The sequence below is a fragment of the Portunus trituberculatus genome, chromosome 37 (genome assembly GCF_017591435.1).
Source record: "Portunus trituberculatus isolate SZX2019 chromosome 37, ASM1759143v1, whole genome shotgun sequence".
Lineage (NCBI taxonomy): Eukaryota > Metazoa > Arthropoda > Malacostraca > Decapoda > Portunidae > Portunus > Portunus trituberculatus.
In genome coordinates, this window is record NC_059291.1 from 8,099,187 (window position 1) to 8,121,843 (window position 22,657).

Here is a 22,657-nt window from a genome sequence, read left to right on the forward strand (position 1 = left end):
CACGTAACACATACTAATTTCCTTTCTTACATCGCCGTCTTCCATCTTTTAACTAAACTGAACACCACTACCACTTTGCCACTTTGCCACTTTTGCTACTTCGATGCACAAAAAAAAGAGAGAGAAAAAAATAATAAAAGCACACGACTTATAAATTCTCGAGAGCAGTTTGTCTGGGCGATAAAACAGGACTGTGCACATCCACGACGCTCAGCATAAACTAGTTCTTGTCTTGTATTCGCTTCTTGTATAAATAATTCCTCCTCTTCCTAGTCGTCAGTGCTATTTGTATTGTATTCTCTTTGTGGGATAGGTGAGTGAGGTGGCGGAAAGAGAGAGAGAGAGAGAGAGAGAGAGAGTGGCTTTTTGGCTGGTATTCTCAAACACTTATGTGCTTCACCTCTACTATCTCAAAAGGCTTTATTTAAATTTACACGAGTTTTGATGGTGTTTTTACGGTTTTAGAGGCGGATTGACAAGATTTTATTGGAACGCATTTCTCTCATGAATTTTTGGTGTAATTAGATGATTTTTTTTACATTATGAAGAGTATATGGAGGTCAGAAGATGAATGGTCCAGAATCTTCACTGTTTTAATCCCCACATGATTTTCTGAAGCTATATAAAATCGCTAAATAATAACCACAACAAATATATAAAAAAAAAAACGCTTCCTAGTACTGGAGGAGTTAAGTTCAAGTGGCTTCATATAATTGTGTATTCATAGTGAAGTTCAAGGCTTACATTTCTATCTTTTTGTTACTATTCCCTCACTCGTAAGAAGTAGACTGAGTTATCTGTATTGCATTGTGTTCTGCTGTTCTAGACCCCACTCATTCATTTCCTTTTTATTCCTTCATTACCTAACTCACATTTTTCCACCTCTCTCTCTCTCTCTCTCTCTCTCTCTCTCTCTCTCTCTCTCTCTCTCTCTCTCTCTCTCTCTCTCTCTCTCTCTCGTAAGAAACATATTAAGCCCTGTGTAGTGTTTGCAACGCCCGGGTGTGCCCTTGTTTACTATCTCGGGTGTAGCAAAGGAAGGAGATTGTCAGAGGCTAAAGCGAGTAGCAGGTGGTGTGAAGGACAGGTAAGGGAGAGGGTGTGACATGTGAAGGATGGAGAGAAGGAAGAGGAAGAGGAGAGATGCTAAATAAGGGAAAGGAAAAAAGATGGAAAAGACGCCACTGGAAGGAAAGAGAAAAGAAGGAATAGAAAGGCTGAGGAGGTAAGTGCAGGGTGGAGACGAGGAGGAGAGGGAGGTAGGGGTAGAAGGAGACGAAGGAGAAGAACGAGGAGGGTTTGTGGGGGAGTATCGAGGTGAGTGATCAGTGCATGTCATTTCAGCTAACGAGAGACAACAGATCTGAGGCCTGAACACTGTCCGACTCAGCTTATCTCCCTCCCTCCTTGCCCCCGCCGCTCCTGCTCCTCCTTCGCCTCCTCCGCCTCCTCCTGCCCCCCGTCCTGTGTCGCGCGGTCATAGAAGAGTTATATACGAGCTGGCTTGTGAATGCTGAGTGTGGGTTTGCCTGGTTAGCGTCACCTCAGTGTGAGTTGAGAGTGTGAAGCGGTGAAGGGGCTAAGTTAGGTTAAGAGTGTGTGTGTGTGTGTGTGTGTGTGTGTGTGTGTGTTAGGGTGACGTGTGTCTTTTACTCGTGAAAATAATCTCTTCTCTCACGCCTCCGCCACGTCACTTAGAATTGCTGGCCAAGGATAAATCAAAAGAGTCTGTTTTAGCATTGTTATTTTTTTCCGTTCATGCTATACCTGGAACTCTACTGCACCTATAGTTTCTTTTTGTAGTTTTGAACCATAAATACATACAAACCGTTCTGAAAGCTAATCTCTTCAGTACCAAGACGCGTTTTCATATTCATTCTGATTACTATTTTGGTGATTTTATACAGCTTCAGAAATACATGTTGGGATTAAAATAGTAAAGACTCTGGCCATTAATCTTTTGGCCTCCACAGACCCTTCTTAATGCAAATAAAATCGTCTAATCGTACCCAAAAATCAAGGTGAAAATGTGTGTCAGTATTGAAGGAGTTAAAGGGAAAGTCTTGTATTATTGTGGGAAAAGAAATGCAGATGATGTGTCTTGTCAGTCCCCCTCGCTCTGTCCTTTCATACGATGCCCAGGAAGGAGTGTTCTTCTAGCCAGCTGTGTGCTCCTAATAAAGTCAATCTTACTTAAGCTAACTTCATCTTAGCTAATCTAACCGAACCGTTCTTAATGTATATATAACCTTACAACGTCCTACTTTTCCTTCATTTCCTTTCCCATTTATCTCTTTCTTTTCTTGTCTCTCAGTTTCCCGTCACCAATCTCTTACATCCTCCATCTTTATACTCAATTTATCTCACCCAGCTTCTCTCCGCTTCTTATATTCTCTTTCTCTTCTCTCCTCTCCACACATTTGGAATACTGAACACTTGAATATCTGTCTGTTTACTAAAGTTGTGGTTCTACATTAACAGTTTTATTCAGTTTCCAGTCTATTTCTTCATTCTTCGCTCTTAAACTGAAAATAGCAACATTTATTCACCATCTTTAGTCTTATCTCAATTCTTTTTGCTAACTGTCTCCTCATTTCCACAATCGCTTTCTTGTTTCATTGCACAGCAGGTTTTCACAGCGGTGCAGCGGCTCGCCTCTATTATTAGTGCCTCGTACCTCCTCTCCGTAGGCAGATCACTGCTTACCGGACACTTGGAGTTCGCCACTCTGCCGTATTTAGATAACTTCCCTTGCTTCTCTTTGAACTTCCATTGTTGCCACCGCAGGATACGCAGCCACGAGACTCAGCTACCAACACACGCATGGATACTTTGCACGTGTGATGAAATTAAATATGTGCACTATTTCTACCACTACTGCTACTGTTAACCCTTTCAGTACCTTGACGCATTTTCATATTAATTCTGCATACTATTTGGTGATTTTATACAATTTCTGAAACTTACGTGGGGATTAAAATAATGAAGACTCAGGCCATTAATCTTCTAATCTTCATAAAGTCTTCTTAGTGTAAACAAAATTGGAAAAATGTGTTCCATTATTGAAGAGGTCAGTGTTATATCGTAACGCGTACATTCTGAAACTGTGTGCTTGCTTCTCTATTTCCTCCTTCCTGTATATGATTTGAAGTCTTTGAAGTGGAAGGTTTCAAGACGCTTGGTTTCCACATTTTAATTATCGTTTCTGACTCTTGAGGTACTGGCACCTCACATGGTCTTTTTAGCCTCTTTGTTTTATTTTTATTGCTCCTCCTAATTAAAAAAAAGAGAAAAAAACAAGAAAAAAGTAAGAATATAAAACAAGAACAGAAGAGAGAAGTAAAAATTCAAAGAAATGAGCAATAACATTATTAACACCTTCAGTACCATGACGCGTTTCCATATTTATTGTGCTTACTATTTGGTGATTTTATACAGCTTCAGAAATTTATGTGTGGGATTAGAATAGTGAAGACTAGCCATTAATCTTCTGACCTCCATAGACCCTTCCTAATGTATGAAAAATGGTCTAGTCGTGCACAAATCTCAAAGGAAAAAATGTGTCCCAGTACTGAAGTGTTTAATGATAATGATAATAATAATGAAGAGTACACGCTTTTCAAGAGAGCACTGAATATTAACCCATTCAACACTGGGACACATTATTACCTTGAGAATTGTGATGACTAGACCATTTTATTAACAAAAGAAAGGGTCTATGGAAGTTAGAAAATTAATGGCCACAGTCTTCACTATTTCAATTCCCCACCACATGAGTTTCTAAAGCTGTATAAAATCAAGAAATAGCATGCAGAATGAATAAGGAAATGTGTCATAGTAATGAATGGGTTGAAAGGAAGGAAAGTAACTGAAATGGAGGAGTCAAGGGTCACAAAACCTCGCGAGTATTACGGACGAAACACAAGCGCCACCGCCAACACCTGTTTCTCCTCTCCATAGAGTCAGGATATCCACCTTTGCTTTCGTAATTCACTGTAATCTGCCTTTTATCGCTGCTTTCGTTATAATACGCCACTTCTTTCAGCTTGTGTGTGTGTTTACTACGTTCTCTCTCTCTCTCTCTCTCTCTCTCTCTCTCTCTCTCTCTCTCTCTCTCTCTCTCTCTCTCTCTCTCTCTCCTCTTTCCTTCTATCCTTACTTTCATTACTTTGGTTCTTTCTTGTCTTTTTTTTTCTTTTTCCAACATTCATATCTTAATTTCCCTTTGTTGGTTTCTCATTTTCATTCACTTTTGTTATTGTTTTCTTTCCCACCCCCTCAACCCTCTCTCTCTCTCTCTCTCTCTCTCTCTCTCTCTCTCTCTCTCTCTCTCTCTCTCTCTCTCTCTCTCTCTCTCTCTCTTAATTACTTTCACTCATTTATCTTGATTCGTATTGTTTCTTAAGGTTTTCTTTTTTTTATTATAATTGGCAAGAAACTTAACCACTAACACGTGTTTACAGCCGCTTTTTCCTCTCTCTCTCTCTCTCTCTCTCTCTCTCTCTCTCTCTCTCTCTCTCTCTCTCTCTCTCTCTCTCTCTCTCTCTCAACGTTTTCCCTGTCTTTCCTTTTATCTTTGTCTTGTACACCTTTCTCTCTCTCTCTCTCTCTCTCTCTCTCTCTCTCTCTCTCTCTCTCTCTCTCTCTCTCTCTCTCCCGTTAGACAAGACTGAGTAATTGTCAAGAGAGATGATGCCCTTGCATTAGACTCATCTGATAGTCTGCTTCTTAAGGTGGCTGCGGGTTCGCCTATATCTACACACACACAGCTCTCTCTCTCTCTCTCTCTCTCTCTCTCTCTCTCTCTCTCTCTCTCTCTCTCTCTCTCTCTCTCTCTCTCTCTGTCAGGTGGTTGGTTTCTTTTTGTCGTCTTACAGTTTTATTTTTCATGTTTGTCTAGTTACTCTCTCTCTCTCTCTCTCTCTCTCTCTCTCTCTCTCTCTCTCTCTCTCTCTCTCTCTCTCTCTCTCTCTACGATTTACGAACCGATTCCTGAACATAAGAAATCTAGTTTATTGCTTAGATCCTTATTGAAACCTTTTAGCACTGGCGAAGAGAAGGAACTAAAACTCTCTCTCTCTCTCTCTCTCTCTCTCTCTCTCTCTCTCTCTCTCTCTCTGGGTGTTTAGATTTTGCGTATCATGTTGAAAAATTTTGGTTTGGAGTTTCTTTTTTGTTTCACGTATTTTTTTTAGGGTAATGAGTGAGAGAGGAAGATTGCCAATAAGAGTAGGGGTGATTTTTCAATAGTCCTGGTGTGTTAGTGTGTGTCTGGTGAACGTATTGGGAAGTTTTTAAAAGAATTATCGTATTTTTTTAATGTTTTGTTTTTATGTCTTTGTAAGGAGTGGTGATTTTAGAGTCGTTGTGAGTTTGTGGTGATTTTCATTAGTGCTGGTGTGTTTCTGGGGAACTTATTGGGAAGTTTTAAATGAGTTATCGTTTTTTTTTTTTTATGGCTTTGGAAGGAGTGGTGAGTGTGTGATGAGTTTGTTGGGTCATATTTTGTGTAGAAAGGTCGGTATCTTTCCTTTATTAGCGTTTCGTGTGGCTGGTTGACTTTGCAAGGGAGGTTGTAAACAAAGGGACGAATCATCTTAGCGAGCGAAGGCGTGTTTTTGGTGAGGTTATTGTGAAGTTTAGTAGAATGATCACCTTTTCTCGGTATTTCTCAGCGGTCTTGAAGGAGCGTGCCTGGTTTTTGAAGAGGGTGGGTGCCCTTTGTGTCGGGGAGCGAGAGTTCCCACGCGATCACCAAGACAGGAAGCGACCCTATGCATCGCCGCGCCGGGCACCTAATTATACAGGTCATATAATTGGCGGACGAGGCGGCAGGGGCTTGGGGAGGGGGGACTCTGCAATCTGCCAACTTAATGAACCTCCAACCTGGCTTTATCGCCACCCGCCTGTCTATGGCTTTTTCCCGATAAGACAGCCATTAATTTCTGCTATCGCTCACTCATCCCTGGGCTTCCCGCTGCCAGTTTAGTTAGGGAGAACAGTTTTTCCTTGCCTTTGTTTGACTGTAGGAGTGTATCTTTATTCATGAAGGTTTGCCCCGTCAAATAACAATACTGACAGCCTTTTACGCCCTATCAGATGCCTGGGGAGTGTAGGGGCGGGGGGCTCCGTAGGGGCGTAGCAGCCCTCCCCGCGGCCGCCCCCACGCCGCCTTACCTCGCTAATCACTAAGGCTCAAAGTTGCGCACTTCCCCGCAGGTACAGATTTATCCGTTTTCAGCGGGAGTTTTTGTTCGTTTACACGTTCGTGATAAAATCAACCAATCACATTCAAGTTTCATTCTGCGGCCAGCGAGGCTCCGCCCACTGAACGTCCGCCATCTTTGATTGGCTGAGACGATACGAGGATTGGATGCTGGCGTTCCCAGAATCGTTCGTGGCGTTTCATTTGGTGCGAGCTGCGTGCTGTGCCTCTTAAACCGTAAAGCATCCTCGCTAAACATACACGAGGCTGCTTTACGACGCTTCCTAACGCCGCACCAAAACGGTTCACCAATTACACCACTAGGGGGCGCCGCCTGTGTGGTGGGCGGCGCGGGGCCTGCCGCCTGCCGCCTCCTCCACACACTCCATCAAAACAAGTCCCATTTGTCGAAAAGATGGCAGGGCGTGATAGGGAGCCTGTGTAAAGTTTTTAATTGTGTTACTGATGGCACGATACCCGGCCACCAGCGATAGGCATCAACCCAGACGCCTGCTTCTTGGTTGCCAGCTAGCCGCTGCTGCCGGCGCTACCACCACCACCACCACCTTCAGGCTGCCTCAGTGCCGCTCCTTCGCTGCCTCCTTGCGCCGCCGCTTATCTCGCAGTTTTCGAGCAGCTCCCGCGGCGCAACACTCTCCCTCTGACTCGGTACATTGGTTAACCAGCATCGGGAGTCGACCAGCGGCGCCCCGCTCCTCCGTAAGGGGGAAATAAATCTCTGGACCAAATAAAAAAAAAAAAAAGACCACGAGGAGGGGACGTGTGTGTGTGTGCAGGTGTGACGAGGGCGGGGCAGGTAACGGTCGCGCACCATAACCTCTCGACAACCAATTAACTGCTTCGGGAAAGACTTGTTTTGGCGTTTTCATGTGTTGCTTGAAAAGTATGTGTATGTGTGTGTATTAGAGTATTAGGAGAGAGAGAGAGAGAGAGAGAGAGAGAGAGAGAGAGAGAGAGAGAGAGAGAGAGAGAGAGAGAGAGAGAGAGAGAGAGAAAGAGAGATAAGAAGCTCAGGACAGGTGTCCCAGGGTACAGGTGAACTGGCCTCGCCCCAGGTAAGGGAGGGAGGACAGACAGATAACACTGTGGCTGATAACACACACACACACACACACACACGAGGTCGAGATAACACGTGGATGATGATGAAAGTCCAGGATGATAACGCATCTGAGAGTTACGTAAACATGGTCGTATTACTGCTGATGAAGGGAAGGAACATACACTGCGGCGGCGGCTGTGGCGGCGTGCACGTAGACCAATGAACTGAAAAGCTCGCTGACAACATCTTAGTGGCAATGCATCACTGGGGAAGATGACAGGAGATGAGAGAGAGAGAGAGAGAGAGAGAGAGAGAGAGAGAGAGAGAGAGAAGGATCGTGGAGTGGTGGTGGTGTATCTCAGTGCGCTGGTCAAGATAAGAAGCCAGTGCAGGTGTACGGGATATGCACTCAGAGGCCCAAGATAAGATAAGTGGGAAGGATGGGGACTTGGAGAGAGAGAGAGAGAGAGAGAGAGAGAGAGAGAACTACCAAACAGATGTACTGCAGGAGACAAACAGGCATGATATACAGCGATTTACTCTCTTAATGTACTTTTCTTCTGCTGCTTCTTTATCCCTCCTCCTTTATCTTTTTTCTTCTTTTTAACTTATCCACATCGAGAGAGAGAGAGAGAGAGAGAGAGAGCGGATACACCTGGCTGTTCTATATCCACCGTTTCTGTCATATGTGAAGATTAAAGTTAAACGTCCGTTCTTATTAGTATTATCATCCTTATTATTACCATTACCATTATTATTATTATCTGTAGTAGTAGTAGTAGTAGTTGTAGTAGTAGTATATATTATTATTATTACCATTGTCACCGTCATCATCCCCTCTGACCCATAACCTCCCATCCTCTGCCCGTAGGAGAGGATGACTGGGACAGCAACGAGGAAGCTTCGCCCAACGACTTGATGACGTCCCCGCACTCTGACCAATCCGCCACAGGGGAAGGTGTCACGTCATCGCCTGTGTCCAACCAATCGGAGAGCGGCGCTATAGCGGAGGCAGGAGGCGGCGAGTCTACGGCCGGAGCGACAAGCCCAGTTGATAAAGATCTGAAGGAAGCCATCGACACGACCGTCAAAAGCCTCTCGGACAGGTGAGTTGAGAAGAAGCAGCAGGAGAAGTGTGGGAGAACTTAATTAGGTTCTGTGAAGGATCGAGAAGGTGTTTGAGCTGTTAACCTCTTCAGTATACCATGACACGATTTAATATCCATTCTGCTTAGTATAAGGCGATTTTATACAGCTTCAGAAACTTATGTGGGGTTTGAAATAGAGAAGACTCTGGCCATTAATCTTCTGACCTCCTTAAACCCTTCCTAATGTAAATATAATCGTCGAATTATAACCAAAACTTATGATGAAAAATGTGTTCCAGTACTAAAGGGATTATGGGAAGATGGAAGTGTAGATGATGAAAGTACTATTGGAAAAATCTCTAACAAGTTATCAGAAATGTGTTAAAAGAAAGGTAGTGAACTAATTTGACAGCAGAAAAAAGTGTTAATCCTCAGGGAAGAAGAATAAAGAAACAGTTTTGCATTTTCATCACTCAGGCTCATACAGGTCACAAAGTTTTCTTAAGAGTACAGGTGAGGTTATAAGAGGCGGCGAAGCACAAATGAGGTGGGAAGACTGGGAATTTTAAGGTGGTTTAGAATGTGTGAAGTGGAGGCAGCAAGGGAGGTGGAAGTGGAGGGAATGAGGGTACCTGGTAAGGTTAGGTAGCTGGCCTTGGTTGTGGATGGTGGCAGTGGAAAAGACTGTCGTTGGATGTGGATGTGTGGAGGAGAGGGAGGTTATTTGCCTTCTATACGTGCATGGAGGGAGGGAGTAGAATGAGATGTGGTAAGGGGAATCATATTCAGAAATGCTTTATTCTCTCACCACGACTGTTTTCAAGGACCACAGAGATGATTAGCTGGGTTTACAAGAGTGTTTCTCTGGTTAATAATGTAGAAATCTTGCCAATCAGCTTCTAGAACAGTGAAAACACCTTAAAAATAAACTAGTAAATTTAGATAAAGCCTTTATAAATAGTAGAGGTGAAGCAGAAAAGTATGTGAGAATACGAACCATGAATACGTGTAGGGATGGCATGGATGACTGAAGCAGGGAAAGGAAACCCGTGAACAAATTTGAGGACAAGCGTGAGGGAGGAGGAAGTGACTTGAGGCAGGAGCGTGAATGAAAACATGCGGCCAGGGAGCGAGCGAGGCGGCAGCGGCAGGGAGGGGTGTATAGGGTGGCGTTAATGGTGTAGCGTGAGACCCGCCATAAGGTGAGGTGAAGGGGATGGATCGACAGGTATGGTGTCGGTAATTGTTTTCAGTGTTTCTCGTCGATGGGTACACGTCCTTCCCTCTCTCACCGATTTGCGGCCCCCTCGACAACGCTGGAGAGGCTGTTTAGAGTAATTTGTTGGTTTCAAGTGTGTTTTTATCATACTAATTTGTTTACCAGGATTCTACAACACCACAACATACTTTTCTCACCTATTTATTCATTTATCATGCTAATTAGAAACAAAGTGATGAGTGTGTCGCCGTGGTCAATATTTTCAAGAATTTCGGCGTCTTGCCCAAACAATGTAAACGTACTGTAATGGAATTTATTGATTTCAAGAGTCTTTCAAACCGCTTTTAACACGCTGTAGTGGAATCTATTAGTTTCAACACTACTCTACTGATACTTATGATAGATTAACACCAATTTCGTGCCACCATCACTGAGAGAAACATCCATGAAAGCCACTCTTGTCATACGTGCCCTTAATAAATAATCAGCTTGAGATCCCTAAATGTTTGAGAATAAAGGCGCTTGCTTGTATGTCGTCAATGTGGGTGTCAGTGGGGTACTTCTTTATCGCTTTGCCACGATGTTCATATTGATTTCGTCTTTGTGAGCGCCCGTTGTGTTTACAGTGTTACTATCTCCCTAACCACCACTACAAGACCCCATCAGATATCGGTGCAGGTTATGTAACTACGAATTGATATGTTTCTAATGGTGCTTATGAAACTGGTGATTATACATCGTTCTCAAGGGAACATTAACCTTCTCTATTTCCCCCCTTTCGTCCTGGGAACAAGAGCCGAGAGCGGAACGTGAGGGTGTCCACAACTGATACTTGAGTCGATATTTTAAGTGCAAGGCGAGATTAGGTGATAAGCAATGACGAACTAACAAAAAGAGTGCAGGCCGATATGTCCGCCATAAAAATAACGAAAGAAAAGAAAGGGTAGATAGAACCACAAGTACAAGATAAAATGAAACAAAAAAGAAAGAGCTACTTTAACATTAGATATAGATAATGCTGTGAATGACACCAAATTGTATGACCTTCCATAAATATAGCAACAAGTATGAGAAATGCTCGGAGTGCTATTTGAAAGAAAGATATCATTTTGTGAACACAGTTTTCTCTCTCTCTCTCTCTCTCTCTCTCTCTCTCTCTCTCTCTCTCTCTCTCTCTCTCTCTCTCTCTCTCTCTCTGTTCTTTATGTGGAGAAGACCGGCTAAGAACACAAAGAGAATGGGAAGGAGGCCGCTGCATATTTACCGATCCGAGAGAGGTGCAAAAAAGAGTTACAATCAGTTACGAGTTACAATCATTCACCTTCCTTTCAATAGTACGGTAAGACGCCACACCTAAGGAACCACCAAACGAACTTCTCCTGCAGATGAGACTCGTTATTTGCAAAACGTTGAACATTTCTCTCGATCGGTCCATTCAAGTAATCAGTGTCCGTAACTTTACATTGAGCCATTTATAAGCGGATGAGTTTGAAAGATACCAAGAGAATTTTGGAAGAGATGGCGTTGAAAATACGAGACATTTGGAGATGATGTTAGAATTACTTAGAGAAATTTGAAAGAGATGTTGAAATTTACTTAGAATAAATTGGAAGAGATGATGTTGAAAATTACGTACAGAAATTTGGAAGAGGTGTTGAAAATTATTTAGAAAAATTATGAAGAGATGACGTTGAAAATTACATATAGAAATCTGAAAGAGATGTTGAAATTTACTTAGAATAAATTGGAAGAGATGATGTTGAAAATTACATATAGAAATTTGAAAAAGATGATGTAAACGACTATAGACAGATCTGCATGTTATAAAGCAAATAACTCGTATAATGTTTCTGTCAAATTTCTGTGTTCGTGTGTGGCTGTGAGATTGCGTTGTCTGAAGAGCAGACTTTGAATTTAAGGTGTGCTTCGTAGTTCTTTTCATACAGATTCGATATCACTCTCTCTCTCTCTCTCTCTCTCTCTCTCTCTCTCTCTCTCTCTCTCTCTCTCTCTCTCTCTCTCTCTGACTTCAATACTAATGCATTCTTCTCAAATTTGCTCGTCTTGTAATAATATAAAAGATTAAAACTTAGTAGTGGCTCATTTATGTGTGTGTGTGTGTGTGTGTGTGTGTGTGTGTGTGTGTGTGTGTTAAGCCTCCATCATTATAATAGCCACCTAATCCACCACTTCATCTATAAGAACAAAATCGTGTTTAAGAACTTAGGAAGAATGAAGGACGTGACTGTACAGATAAGTTTCAAATTCTCTCTCTCTCTCTCTCTCTCTCTCTCTCTCTCTCTCTCTCTCTCTCTCTCTCTCTCTCTCTACTCGCGCCATGTACCGCCGTGGGGGTTCCGTCCATCACTGCGCCACATCCGCCTCGTCTGTCCGTCTGTCTGTCAGCCTGTCTGTTTTTCGTTCCCTCCTGTCTCTACGTTTGCTTATGTCTGGTTTTTATTTTGTTGTTGTTGGTGGTGGTGGTGGTGGTGGTGGTGTTCTTTTTCTTCTTGTACTTCATCTCTCTCGGAATCTGAAAGTTTCTCCAAACTCCAAATGTACTCTGGAAATTTTCCAGAAAGTTACTGAAAAAAAATAATAAATAAAATAGAGAAAAATTGCTTTATTTGATGTTTCAGACCTCTAAAACAATAGAATTTTAAGGTTTCATTTTCCAAAAAAAAAAAAAGAAAGAACGTAATATACCAAACTATCAAAACTTTGTGTTCTTGAAGCGTGTTAGGGAGATGCACTGCAGCCATGCAAGACGACGCCAGCAGTTACTCTCGCTGCTGGAGTCATGAGTGAGTCACCCCGTCACGTGCTGGTCGTGATGTGTGTACTGGAAGAAAAAACTGCTGGAGCCGTGAGCAACAAGACGGTGATGATTGTTCCGTCCGCTCCGCCAGTAACCGAGTGACCTTGGTTGGTTGAGGTCACCGCGATCCAGATTCAGAGTACCGCCATTTGCCGCCAGATAATAGAGAGAGAGAGAGAGAGAGAGTGAGTCCGGTGGTGAGGAGTGAGTGCTGCCGGCTTGTGTGCGTGTGTGTGCCACCTGTGTGCCCTCTGCAGATAGTAACTGTGTGGCATAGACGTTCCGGGTCTCTGGTTTCTTTTACCTGCCGCCGCCTCGCCTCAGTCATCCATACCGATTCTTGCTCCGTGTTTTACTATTCTTCCGCTGACTCAAAGTGACCTCGGCCTGCTTCAGTTACCCATACTGAATTTTTGTTCCTTTTTTCACTACCATTATTCAAACTACACTACTGCCGTGCACATGTCCGCTGTCTTCTTTAGAGTAGCTGTGTACATTCTTAGTCATTTCTGTATACTCACCTCTACCACTCTTAGAGGCCTCCGTTGGTTTATAGCGTGTTCTTTTTTTTTTTTTTACGGCTCTAGTAACTAATTAACAAGAATTATACATTTCTTGAGCAGAAGCAGTGAGGACCCAGGTGATCATCTCTGTGGTCGATGAAAATAGTTGTGGTGAGACAGCAAAGCGTTTCTGAATACAAAACTTGATCTTCCAATGAACACTCCCTTGGATTGACGGATTCTGTCATGTTTCCTGTGTATCTCCAAGTAACCGTCTCTTCCCACAGGCTGAGTGTGTCGGCGGTAGACAAGGAGGGACGCGGCTCCCCCTCCCGTTCTCCTTCCCCTCGCGGGTCTTCGCCGCCTTCCCCTTCGCAGCCCACAACAGGGACTGCCGCGGCTTCAGCCTCCACCGCCAGCACCATCAAGGTAACATGCATGTTATTTGTTGTACGATTATTATACACGTAACCATCTTTAACTACGTGCTGAAATACAAGTAAACTTCGTTGTGTGTGTGTGTGTGTCACTTCTCATGTAAACGATTGTTGTGGTTATTATTTTGGCAAGTGTTTTTGTTTATTTCATTAAGATATTGTTTGTAAAATATGAATGTATAGTAAACTTCTTCTTTATTCATATAGTACGTTATTTTTTTCATTAAGTCTTTCGCGTATAATCAATTAGAAGAAATTGTGCACGCTTGCAAATCTGAATAGATACATTTTTTCTCTCTTTCCCATAATATGTGCGTTATTCTCACTATTTAATGAAGTTTGAAGGAAGGTGAACTGTATAGTCTGTTTCCTACTTGCTGAAGCAGTTTTCTATGTCATATTTCTAACAAAAACGAAATCTGTCATACTTTTTAGGGCAACTGTCATTGGCTAGAACTGACTCTGACGTGTATCATAGGCCTGCCTTCTTCCCCTCCCTCATCCCCACCCCTTTGCTTCTCATGCCTCCTTCACCCCGCCATTCATCTCTCTCTCTCTCTCTCTCTCTCTCTCTCTCTCTCTCTCTCTCTCTCTCTCTCTCTCTCTTCACAGACCTTGATTTTCCTTCACATCTCCACCTCCACTTACATCTTGTAGTGTTGAATGAGTAGGTTACAAGAATTTCTCTTTCACGTGTTTAGTATCTCGAACTTGAGAGAGAGAGAGAGAGAGAGAGAGAGAGAGAGAGAGAGAGAGAGAGAGAGGGGGGGAGACGTTTGACAAAGAAACGAAGGCCACTCGTGTTATCCCAAGTAGTAGTATGGCTTACAACAAACTTTCTTCTTTCAAGTAATGTGAGGAGCTATGAAAAGAAAGAGAGGGTGGCTTGGAAAAATAAAACAAAGGAGGCTAGGCAGGCAGGAGGTGGGAGGGAGAGATAAGCGAGGGAGGGGGAGATAGAGCGAGTGGGAGGGGAGATAAAGGAAAGGTTGCCAGATGCGTCAGTGTTTTCCTCGCTCACTCCCGTTGTTTCTCCCTTCTCCCTTTGGTTACCAGGTCACACTCGCCTTCTTTCTCAGAGACATTGATGCTGGCAGGAATTAGGGAAAGGAATTCATAATAAAATAAGTGTATGCGTCACGTGTGTGTGTGTGTGTGTGTGTGTGTGTGTGTGTGTGTGTGCTGGGCAGAGAGAATATCGTGAACTTAAGTGTTGGTGCATTTTATGAGGTCGTATGAGTATTCTAGGGTATTCCATGTACTTGTGAGAATATTATCTATCCGTAAACGTGATTTAAATGTCTATGATTGATGTACTAGGTCAGGTCATTTATCCCACATTGTAGCGTATTGACCCCATCCACACAGCGTTGTTATATATATACCCACCTTGCCTCCACCGGTTCATGTTCTGTCATCCACCCAGCTTTCTGTTTTTCCACCCTGCATTCTGTTCTCCAATTCACGATCTTTTTTTTTTTTTTTTTTTTTTTTTTTTTTTGTACTACGGGTTAAGTTGATTGTTTATTTGGCTATTCATGTGCTTATTCTTTGTGTAAGCGGTTTGTATTTGGATTGTCCGTAGGGAAATACATGATCTGAATAAGAGCTCCTTTGCCCCTATAACGCGTGCCTTTTATGTGGGTGAAATGAAAGGTGGATCGTTTCTATGAGACGCATCACACACACACACACACACACAGAGAGAGAGAGAGAGAGAGAGCGAGAGGCCACATCTAATGTTGACTCTCTTGGCATACAGGCGGTGAAAAGTGAGCAGCCCGGCACCTCCTCCAGTCCCAAGCTTGGCAACGACATCGTGATGAAGGAGGAAGTGAGCGAGCCCTCCCCTCTCGCACGTCCTGCGGCTCCCAGCACCCCGCGAGCCCATGTGTCGCCAGGCCTCACGCCGGAGATCGAGGCGGCCCGGCAGCAGCTCACCTCCATGATCCAGGGTCTGCCACTGTTGTCCATGCTTCCAGCGCTGCACCGCCTCGCCCCGGGTAAGGACAACCAATCCAACACTTCTCCAACCTTCCCAACCTTTACTTCACTCACAAGTTAAGCACACACACACACACACACACACACACACACACACACACACACATTATAATTGCTAAATATTTAGCAATGATATGACCATTATCCTATAGAATCAACAAAAGACTGCACAGTTCATATTTCTTTCCTCTTAAAAACAATTTTTTCTTTGTTTTCCACAATCCATACATTATTGTAATAAGAGTGGAGTAAAGAATGCAATTGAAGATATTGATAAATAGCTGAATGCTGCAGGAAAGGCATCACTTTACCACTTTCTCGCCCACCTGCAGCTGCAGTGGTGAGTCTAGCATCAAGCCTTGGCAGCATCACCACCAACAACAGCACCAGCAGTTCAGCACTCACTGACACCACCACTGGAGGAGCTGGCGGGGGCAGCAGCAGCAGCAATAGCAGCAGCAGCAGCAACGGCCGCACCACCTGTGTGTGTGGCATTCGCTTCAGCAGCCCCAGCAACTTGGAGGCACACCGCATGTTCTACTGCACCCACCGGCAGAACATCCACTCAGGTATACCCACTCACACTGCTCGTAACACTTCACACTGGTCATGTATGAGTGGTACTGGAAAAGGGCAACTAAATAAATACTATATATGCATGTAAAAAAAAAAAGGGTCCAATAAAGGGCCAGTCCCCAAAGAAAAGATTATTTCTCACTATTTCTGTGTTTTCAAGATACATACATATATGCATACATGATAGTTAGCCTTTCTGAAGCTTTCTTTGCATAAGCATAGCTCTTACCATTCCATTTAATTCACGTTGATATAAAACACATGCAATAATCATGCAGGATTAAAATCTGGCTGGTCAAATAATGTTCTTATTGTATTAAATTTTCCTGAGATTTTAGGGATGTGTATTTGTTTGTATCTCTGTTTTCTATTGCTTTCTTAGCTTCTTTGATATTGTCTTTCTACTTTAATTTTTACCCCTAAGATATTTCATACAAATATATCTTATTGAATATCTCAAAAACCTTCCTTTCAAATTTCTATCGAGATTTTTACTTTTCTCTTTGTTTTTTTCAGTCACTTTATGCTTTTGTCTCTCTTTTTCCTCATCAGTAAATATTGCACTCCCTTGTGAGCAATACCTCACACTCACAATTGTTACAGACAATGAGTCAACAAGCAGCAAGGAACTGCCGCCCTCCACAGCCAGTATGAGTCCTCGAGGTGACGGAGGAGCCACTACTGACGAGGAGGAGGGAGGACGTGTGCTGCGCTGCCCTCACTGCCCCTACACCACTGCACATAAACTGAGCCTCAATGGCCACATGAACATCCACACTAACCCTGAAGACCTGGCCAAGACAGGGAATGCCACCCACACCCCTGCAGCCGCCCCTCAGGTCACCCTCAGCGAGACTAGAGCCACTGATAGGTACTGCTCCGACTGTGACATACAGTTTTCTTCAGTCAAAACGTTCCGTGTCCACAAGGCTCACTACTGCCAGACCCGCCACGTCCTGAAGGGAGGAGGCAAGAGTCCTGCTCGGGAAGAGTCTGGGTCAGGTGCCGCAGCAAGCAGCCTGTCAGCCATGGTGAATGCAGCGGCAGGAAGCAATCAGCCGATCCTGGCACTGCCCACAAACCCCATCCTGCTGGTGCCATACTCACTGGTGGCTGAGGCACGGCTGCTGCCTCCCCATGTGTTGCCACAAGCCGGAGCAGCGGTGGTTCTTCCCAACGGCCAGGTGCAGCCACTGTCGCCTGGTCCACTTCCTGGACCTGCTCCTCCTCCCCTCCTCTCCCCAACAGCAGCAGCCACTCATGTCCCATCCTCTGCACCCCCTCCCACTCACCCTCCCCAGGCATCCCCACAGTCCAGTCCCATTTCACCACCAAAACATTCTCCCAAGGATGATTCCAGACTGAAGCCCGTGAGTGGTGAGGTGTGTGGAAAGAGACGGGGAGAAGGAGAGTGTCCACTTGACCTCACTACCAAGAGGCCAAAACTCACCATCAAAACAGACTTACTAAGTGATGAGGAGAAAGAGAACCGGGAAGTCAACACTCCCACTCAGTCTCGCTCTCCAGTCCCTAAGTCCCGTCCTGGCTCCTCCCAAGGACCAACTGGAGAGTTTGAGGGGAAACTCTTAGCCTCACCACCTCGGCCCTCACCTTCCAGTGAGACTGAGGGGCAATCCATACCCCGTTCCCCTCGTCCAGCCTCAGCAGCCCCTACTCTAGGCTCTCCACGAGGCCTCCCAGAGTCTCCAAGGCCCTCCACCTCCACTCGCTCCCCTAACCAACCAACTCAGGTTCCCCCAGTTCTGCCTCAGTTGCCTCCTGGCTTCCCTAACCTCCTGGCAAGTCTTGAGAACTTGGGTGGGCTTTCACTGGCCAGTCTCCAGGGCCTGCATGGTGTGCCACCAGAACTGGCCCTCAAGCTCCTCAACTCTGATTTGCTCATGAATGGCTTGGCACCACTGGTAAATCCCCCAGTAATAGTCAAGCAAGGTGAAGCAAAATGCAATGAGTGTAACATTGTGTTTTATAAAGAGGAAAACCTGCAAGTTCACAAGAAACACTATTGTGCTGCTCGCACCGTCAATCAAGGGGAGGACAACCACAGATCGAGCAGTAACAGGAGCCCAGCTGCAGCCACAACAGGAGCTGCAGAAGGTGGAGCAGGGCCATCCAGACGATCCCCAAGTGCTTTGCCTGAAGTTACATCACCACCAACAACTAAATCTTCTTCTGTGAAAGATGCTCCCAAGGGAACCAAACCTCTGCTCCAGTTCATCTGTACAGCATGTGGCATTAAGTTCACTTCTCCTGACAACCTCAAAGCCCATCAAACCTATTACTGTCCAAAGCGTGAGGGTGCATCAGGGGAGGAGGGTGTCACCAAAGGTCTATGGAGGTGTCCTCGGTGCCGCTGTGCAATGCCAGAGACACTGCAGGCAGCACATCAGTGTGTGACACCTTCCCCTGCACCATCTCATGGATGGAAATGCCCATGCTGCCCTGCAATCTCCCCCACTGCAGCTGCTGCCCAGAAGCATCTAGAAACCCATGCTGGCATCAAGGGTTTTCGCTGTACAATCTGTGGTTACCGTGGCAATACACTGAGGGGCATGCGCACTCACATCAGGATGCATTTTGAGAAGAGAACCAATGAACTTCAGGAGGAAAATTTCATTTCGTGTATCCTGGAAGATGATGACGGCAGTCGGAGGGTAGCCGAGATGAGAACAATAGCTGACCTACCTCGGGTTATTCTTGAAAACCCTACCCTCTCTGCCCTTCTAGCAGAGGGAGCAGCTGAGTGTGCAGATCAGCCTCTCTCATGTCACTTCTGCCCATTTGTGACACCTTACCGTGCCAGCCTGGCCAAACACTTGACTGTAGTGCACAAAGTTGGAATTGATGCCAAGCTGCAAGCTCTTCTGGAGGGCCAGGCCATGGCTTCAGCAGCAGAACCTCCTGCTACACCTGAGACTGAAAGACACGATCCTGTTGAGAATGGGAACCCAGTGAGCTCACCCCCACTTCCTGCTATCAAGCTGGAGCCGGAGGTTAAACTTGAGGTAGAGGAAGTGAACGACAAATCCCGAACATTCTCTTCAATGCCACACTCCCCAAGTGAAGAAACCTCTAAAGCAGAGGCCACAAGCAATGGTGGCACAACAAGCACCAACGGGCCAGACATCCAGAGGTACTGCAAGGCTTGTAATATAACGTTCTCATTCACTGATTCCTTCTTGGCACACAAGAGGTTTTACTGCACCAAGCCAGAATCCACCACTCCACCCGAGACAGCAGTCCAGTGACCTCTGGAGTGCTAGCTAAAGACGTGGCATTTGCAATGCTTATTTCTGCATGGTGGAGTCAATGTCTTGCTTCCTAATGCATTAACTTATTGGAAATTTGCTAAGCTTTAGTTGTATATAGTGCTGGGTGGGATAGTGGGTGACCTAATGCCATATCAGCTGTACATACTCACCCACTCCCGACAGCAGCCCCCACTAACCTCTAGCTGGTAGGACCCAGATGCAAGATATACGACATAAAGAGAGAAATTTTGAAGAACTATTTATATATATATGCTTTATAGTCACTGTTTAACTGAGCAACTAGATTATTACTGACTTGTATTATTCTTCTCACATCTCAAGATCAGTCTGGCAAAGATACATATCTACCACCCTGTGTTTTGTTTGTTTGTTTTGTTGTAATTGCTGTAAAATGAAATGTGGGACAAGACAATGACACAGTCTCCAATGAAAGTATCTGCAGCAACAAGAAAAACAGTTGACCTCACAAGTGAATTTGATGAGAGTTAGCAGACAAGTGAGGCTCCGGCACTGGTCTGTGTGAGTGACTGTTATGGAAGAAACTGAAGTGAAAGTTCAGAATGGAATACTCTAGAGTCTCATAAGTGCAAATACAGAACACAGTAGATTCAAGCTGGAGATGAGGGTGGTGTCTAGTCGTGCGTGTTGTGCCGTCAGTGAGTAAAAAAAACTAAATCCCTGGCTCCTTCCAAATAACATATTAGGTGTTCACAGGAAAATAGTTGAGTGTAAAGTATCTAAAACTAATGAAAGAATTTTCTTCTATATTTGTTTTGTTTTACAGGATTTTATGTTCATATAAGATTTTTTTTCTTTTTTAAAGAAAGCTGTAAGCGTTCTCAGTCAGAATCCTTTCCTCTCTTTTTCTCTATTTCTCCAGCTGTCCTCATGAAAATGTATCCCATTTTAGCCATCTCTTTTCCTGCCTTCTTTTTCAATACCCAGTGAAACCAAGTGTCCAAAAACAACCCCATTTTTTGACTCAGTACAGAACAACATGTGATAGCTCATGTACATGTTAACATTACTGCTGTATGAATGTTCTGTGTGTGTGTGTGTCTGTCTGCATGTGTGTGTGGTTAAGTTTGCTCCTTGGATATTTTGTATTCTTCTGTATTAAGTTTATCAAATGGCAGGGATATTTACATGATGGAAGAGCTGTATAGAAGGTTTTTGTTCAGTTATTACTTCACAAGATGAATTTTAGTATGTGAGATTCTCTTCATCCTTTTCTTTGATATTCTCTCTCTCTCTCTCTCTCTCTCTCTCTCTCTCTCTCTCTCTCTCTCTCTCTCTCTCTCTCTCTCTCTCTCTCTCTCTCTCTCTCTCTCTCTCTCATGTACTTGCTCCATTCTTTAAAACATTGCAATTAAATAACACTTATCTGTATTGTTTTTATAAAAGACAAAGTTTATATTTGATTCAATGCCAAAATGTTGAAGTGAAGTATCAGTATCACCTTATTTGTGTGTTTTTTTTTTTTTTTTTAGTCCTAATATAAAACTGATGCCCCATTTGGCTTGACTTGATATTTTACATTTGGCTCCATCTCAGTCTTAAGCATTTAGTATTGCATTGTTTATATTGCTATCTTATCCTTTTCTTCAGATAGTATTTCACTGTTTTAGCCAGCAAGTATCTCTCTCTCTCTCTCTCTCTCTCTCTCTGAACCCTTATCTAGATTATACGGAATTGCTATCTCTATCATTGCCGTGTATGTGGTGTACTCTTTGTCTCCAGAAAGGGTCACTCATTATAATGTCTCTCATTAAACCCAATGCTTAAATTGGTTCTGTTGTCATACATATGATAAGCTCCTCCGCGCCTTGTTACAGTTGAATATCCCTTAAAACTACGTATCTTGTTACATCTCCCCGCGTGTTTTATATTTTATTGCGTCTGAATGATCCTCCTTTTACCCTTGCCCTGTGCCCTCCACCCCCCACCTCACACCCACACCCTGTACCTCCAGCCCAGTGTGTTCCATAGCCTTTTCTCACTGTACCATATCTCATCCCTCTTACCAATCCATGTACTGCATTCTGCCCCTCTGTGTACTATGGTTCTCTTTAGTAAAACTGATGTCTGTTTTGCTTGTATTTTTATCATCATCCCTCTTCAGTGCAAAGAGAGAGAGAGAGACGTATTACCAGACGCTTTCAACTATTAGCTGGGAAGAAAGTCAGTACAAATATAGATGAGTTGCATAAGATACTGTAATACGAAGCCGATCCTGCACTACGGGTTGTCTCCGAAAGGGATAACCCAGCATGGAGGAGGCCAAGAGGACATCCACATAACTCATGGCTGCGGCAAGTCGATACGTCGTTTTTTTTTTTTTTTTTTTTACGTAGGGAAGAGGGCCAGCCAAGGGCAAAAAAAAAGAAAGTTAGAAAAAGGCCCACTTGAGCGCTGGCTCTCCAAAGACTTCAAAAAGTGACAAAACCGTCAGCCAGAATTAGGGGAGCAAATGCTTCGATACCTCCCTCTTAAAAGAAGACAAGTTGTAGGAATTCGGAAATACAGATGCAGGGAGGGAGTTCCAGAGTTTACCAGTGAAAGGGATGAATGATTGAGCGTACTGGTTAACTCTTGCATTAGAGAGTTGGACAGAATAGGGATGAGAGGAAGAAGAAAGCCTTGTGCAGCGTGGCCGCAGGAGGAGGGGAGGCATGCAGTTAGCAAGATCATTAGAACAGTTACCATGAAAATAGCGATAAAATATAGAAAGGGATGCAACATTTCGGCGGTGAGAAAGAGACTGAAGACAGTTAGTCAGAGGAGGGAGTTGATGAGACGAAGAGCTTTCGATTCCACCCTATCAAGCAAAGCTGTGTGACTGGAACCCCCAAACATGCGAAGAGTACTCCATACAGGGACGGATAAGGCCCTTATACAGAGTAAGCAGTTGGAGGGCGAGAAAAACTGTCGGAGACGCCTCAGAACACCTAACTTCATAGAAGCTGTTTTAGCAAGAGATGAGATGTGAAGTTTCCAGTTAAGATTATGAGCAAAGGACAGACCGAGGATATTCATTGTGGAAGAGGAGACAGTTGAGTGTCATTGAAGAAGAGGGATAGTTGTCTGGAAGGTTGTGTCGAGTTGATAGATGGAGGAATTGAGTTTTGAGGCATTGAAAACTACTAGATTTTCTCTGCCCCAATCGGAAATCTTAGAAAGATCGGAAGTCAGGCGTTCCGTGGCGTCCCCGCGTGAACTGTTGATTTCCTGAAGGGTTGGACGTCTCTGAAAGAACGTGGAAAGATGTAGAGTGGTATCATCAGCGTAGGAGTGGATAGGGCAAGAAGTTTGGTTAAGAAGGTCATTAATGAATAATAGAAAGAGAGTGGGCGACAGGACAGAACCCTGAGGAACACCACTATTAATAGGTTTAGGAGAACAGTAGCCGTCTACCACAGCCATACTGGCGATCAGACAGAAGATTGTGAAGTGA

At 44.1% G+C, this 22,657-nt stretch overlaps 1 protein-coding gene across 2 annotated transcripts in view; it reads left to right on the forward strand.

The window, feature by feature from the left end:
- The window catches only part of LOC123514337 (zinc finger protein ush-like), a 34,782-nt gene extending 13,488 nt beyond the window's left edge, over positions 1 to 21,294 (forward strand). The window contains exons 1-6 of one of the 2 annotated variants that reach the window (XM_045272177.1): positions 6,414 to 6,874; positions 8,140 to 8,374; positions 13,184 to 13,325; positions 15,096 to 15,336; positions 15,670 to 15,906; positions 16,517 to 21,294. In XM_045272177.1, the coding sequence (XP_045128112.1) occupies positions 8,187 to 8,374; positions 13,184 to 13,325; positions 15,096 to 15,336; positions 15,670 to 15,906; positions 16,517 to 19,179 (3,471 nt within the window). In that variant the 5' untranslated portion in view covers positions 6,414 to 6,874; positions 8,140 to 8,186 and the 3' untranslated portion in view covers positions 19,180 to 21,294. Of the gene's footprint in view, positions 1 to 6,413; positions 6,875 to 8,139; positions 8,375 to 13,183; positions 13,326 to 15,095; positions 15,337 to 15,669; positions 15,907 to 16,516 lie in introns of those variants that run through there. The other variant, XM_045272176.1, reaches the window with a different exon arrangement.
- Positions 21,295 to 22,657: the final 1,363 nt, after the last annotated feature.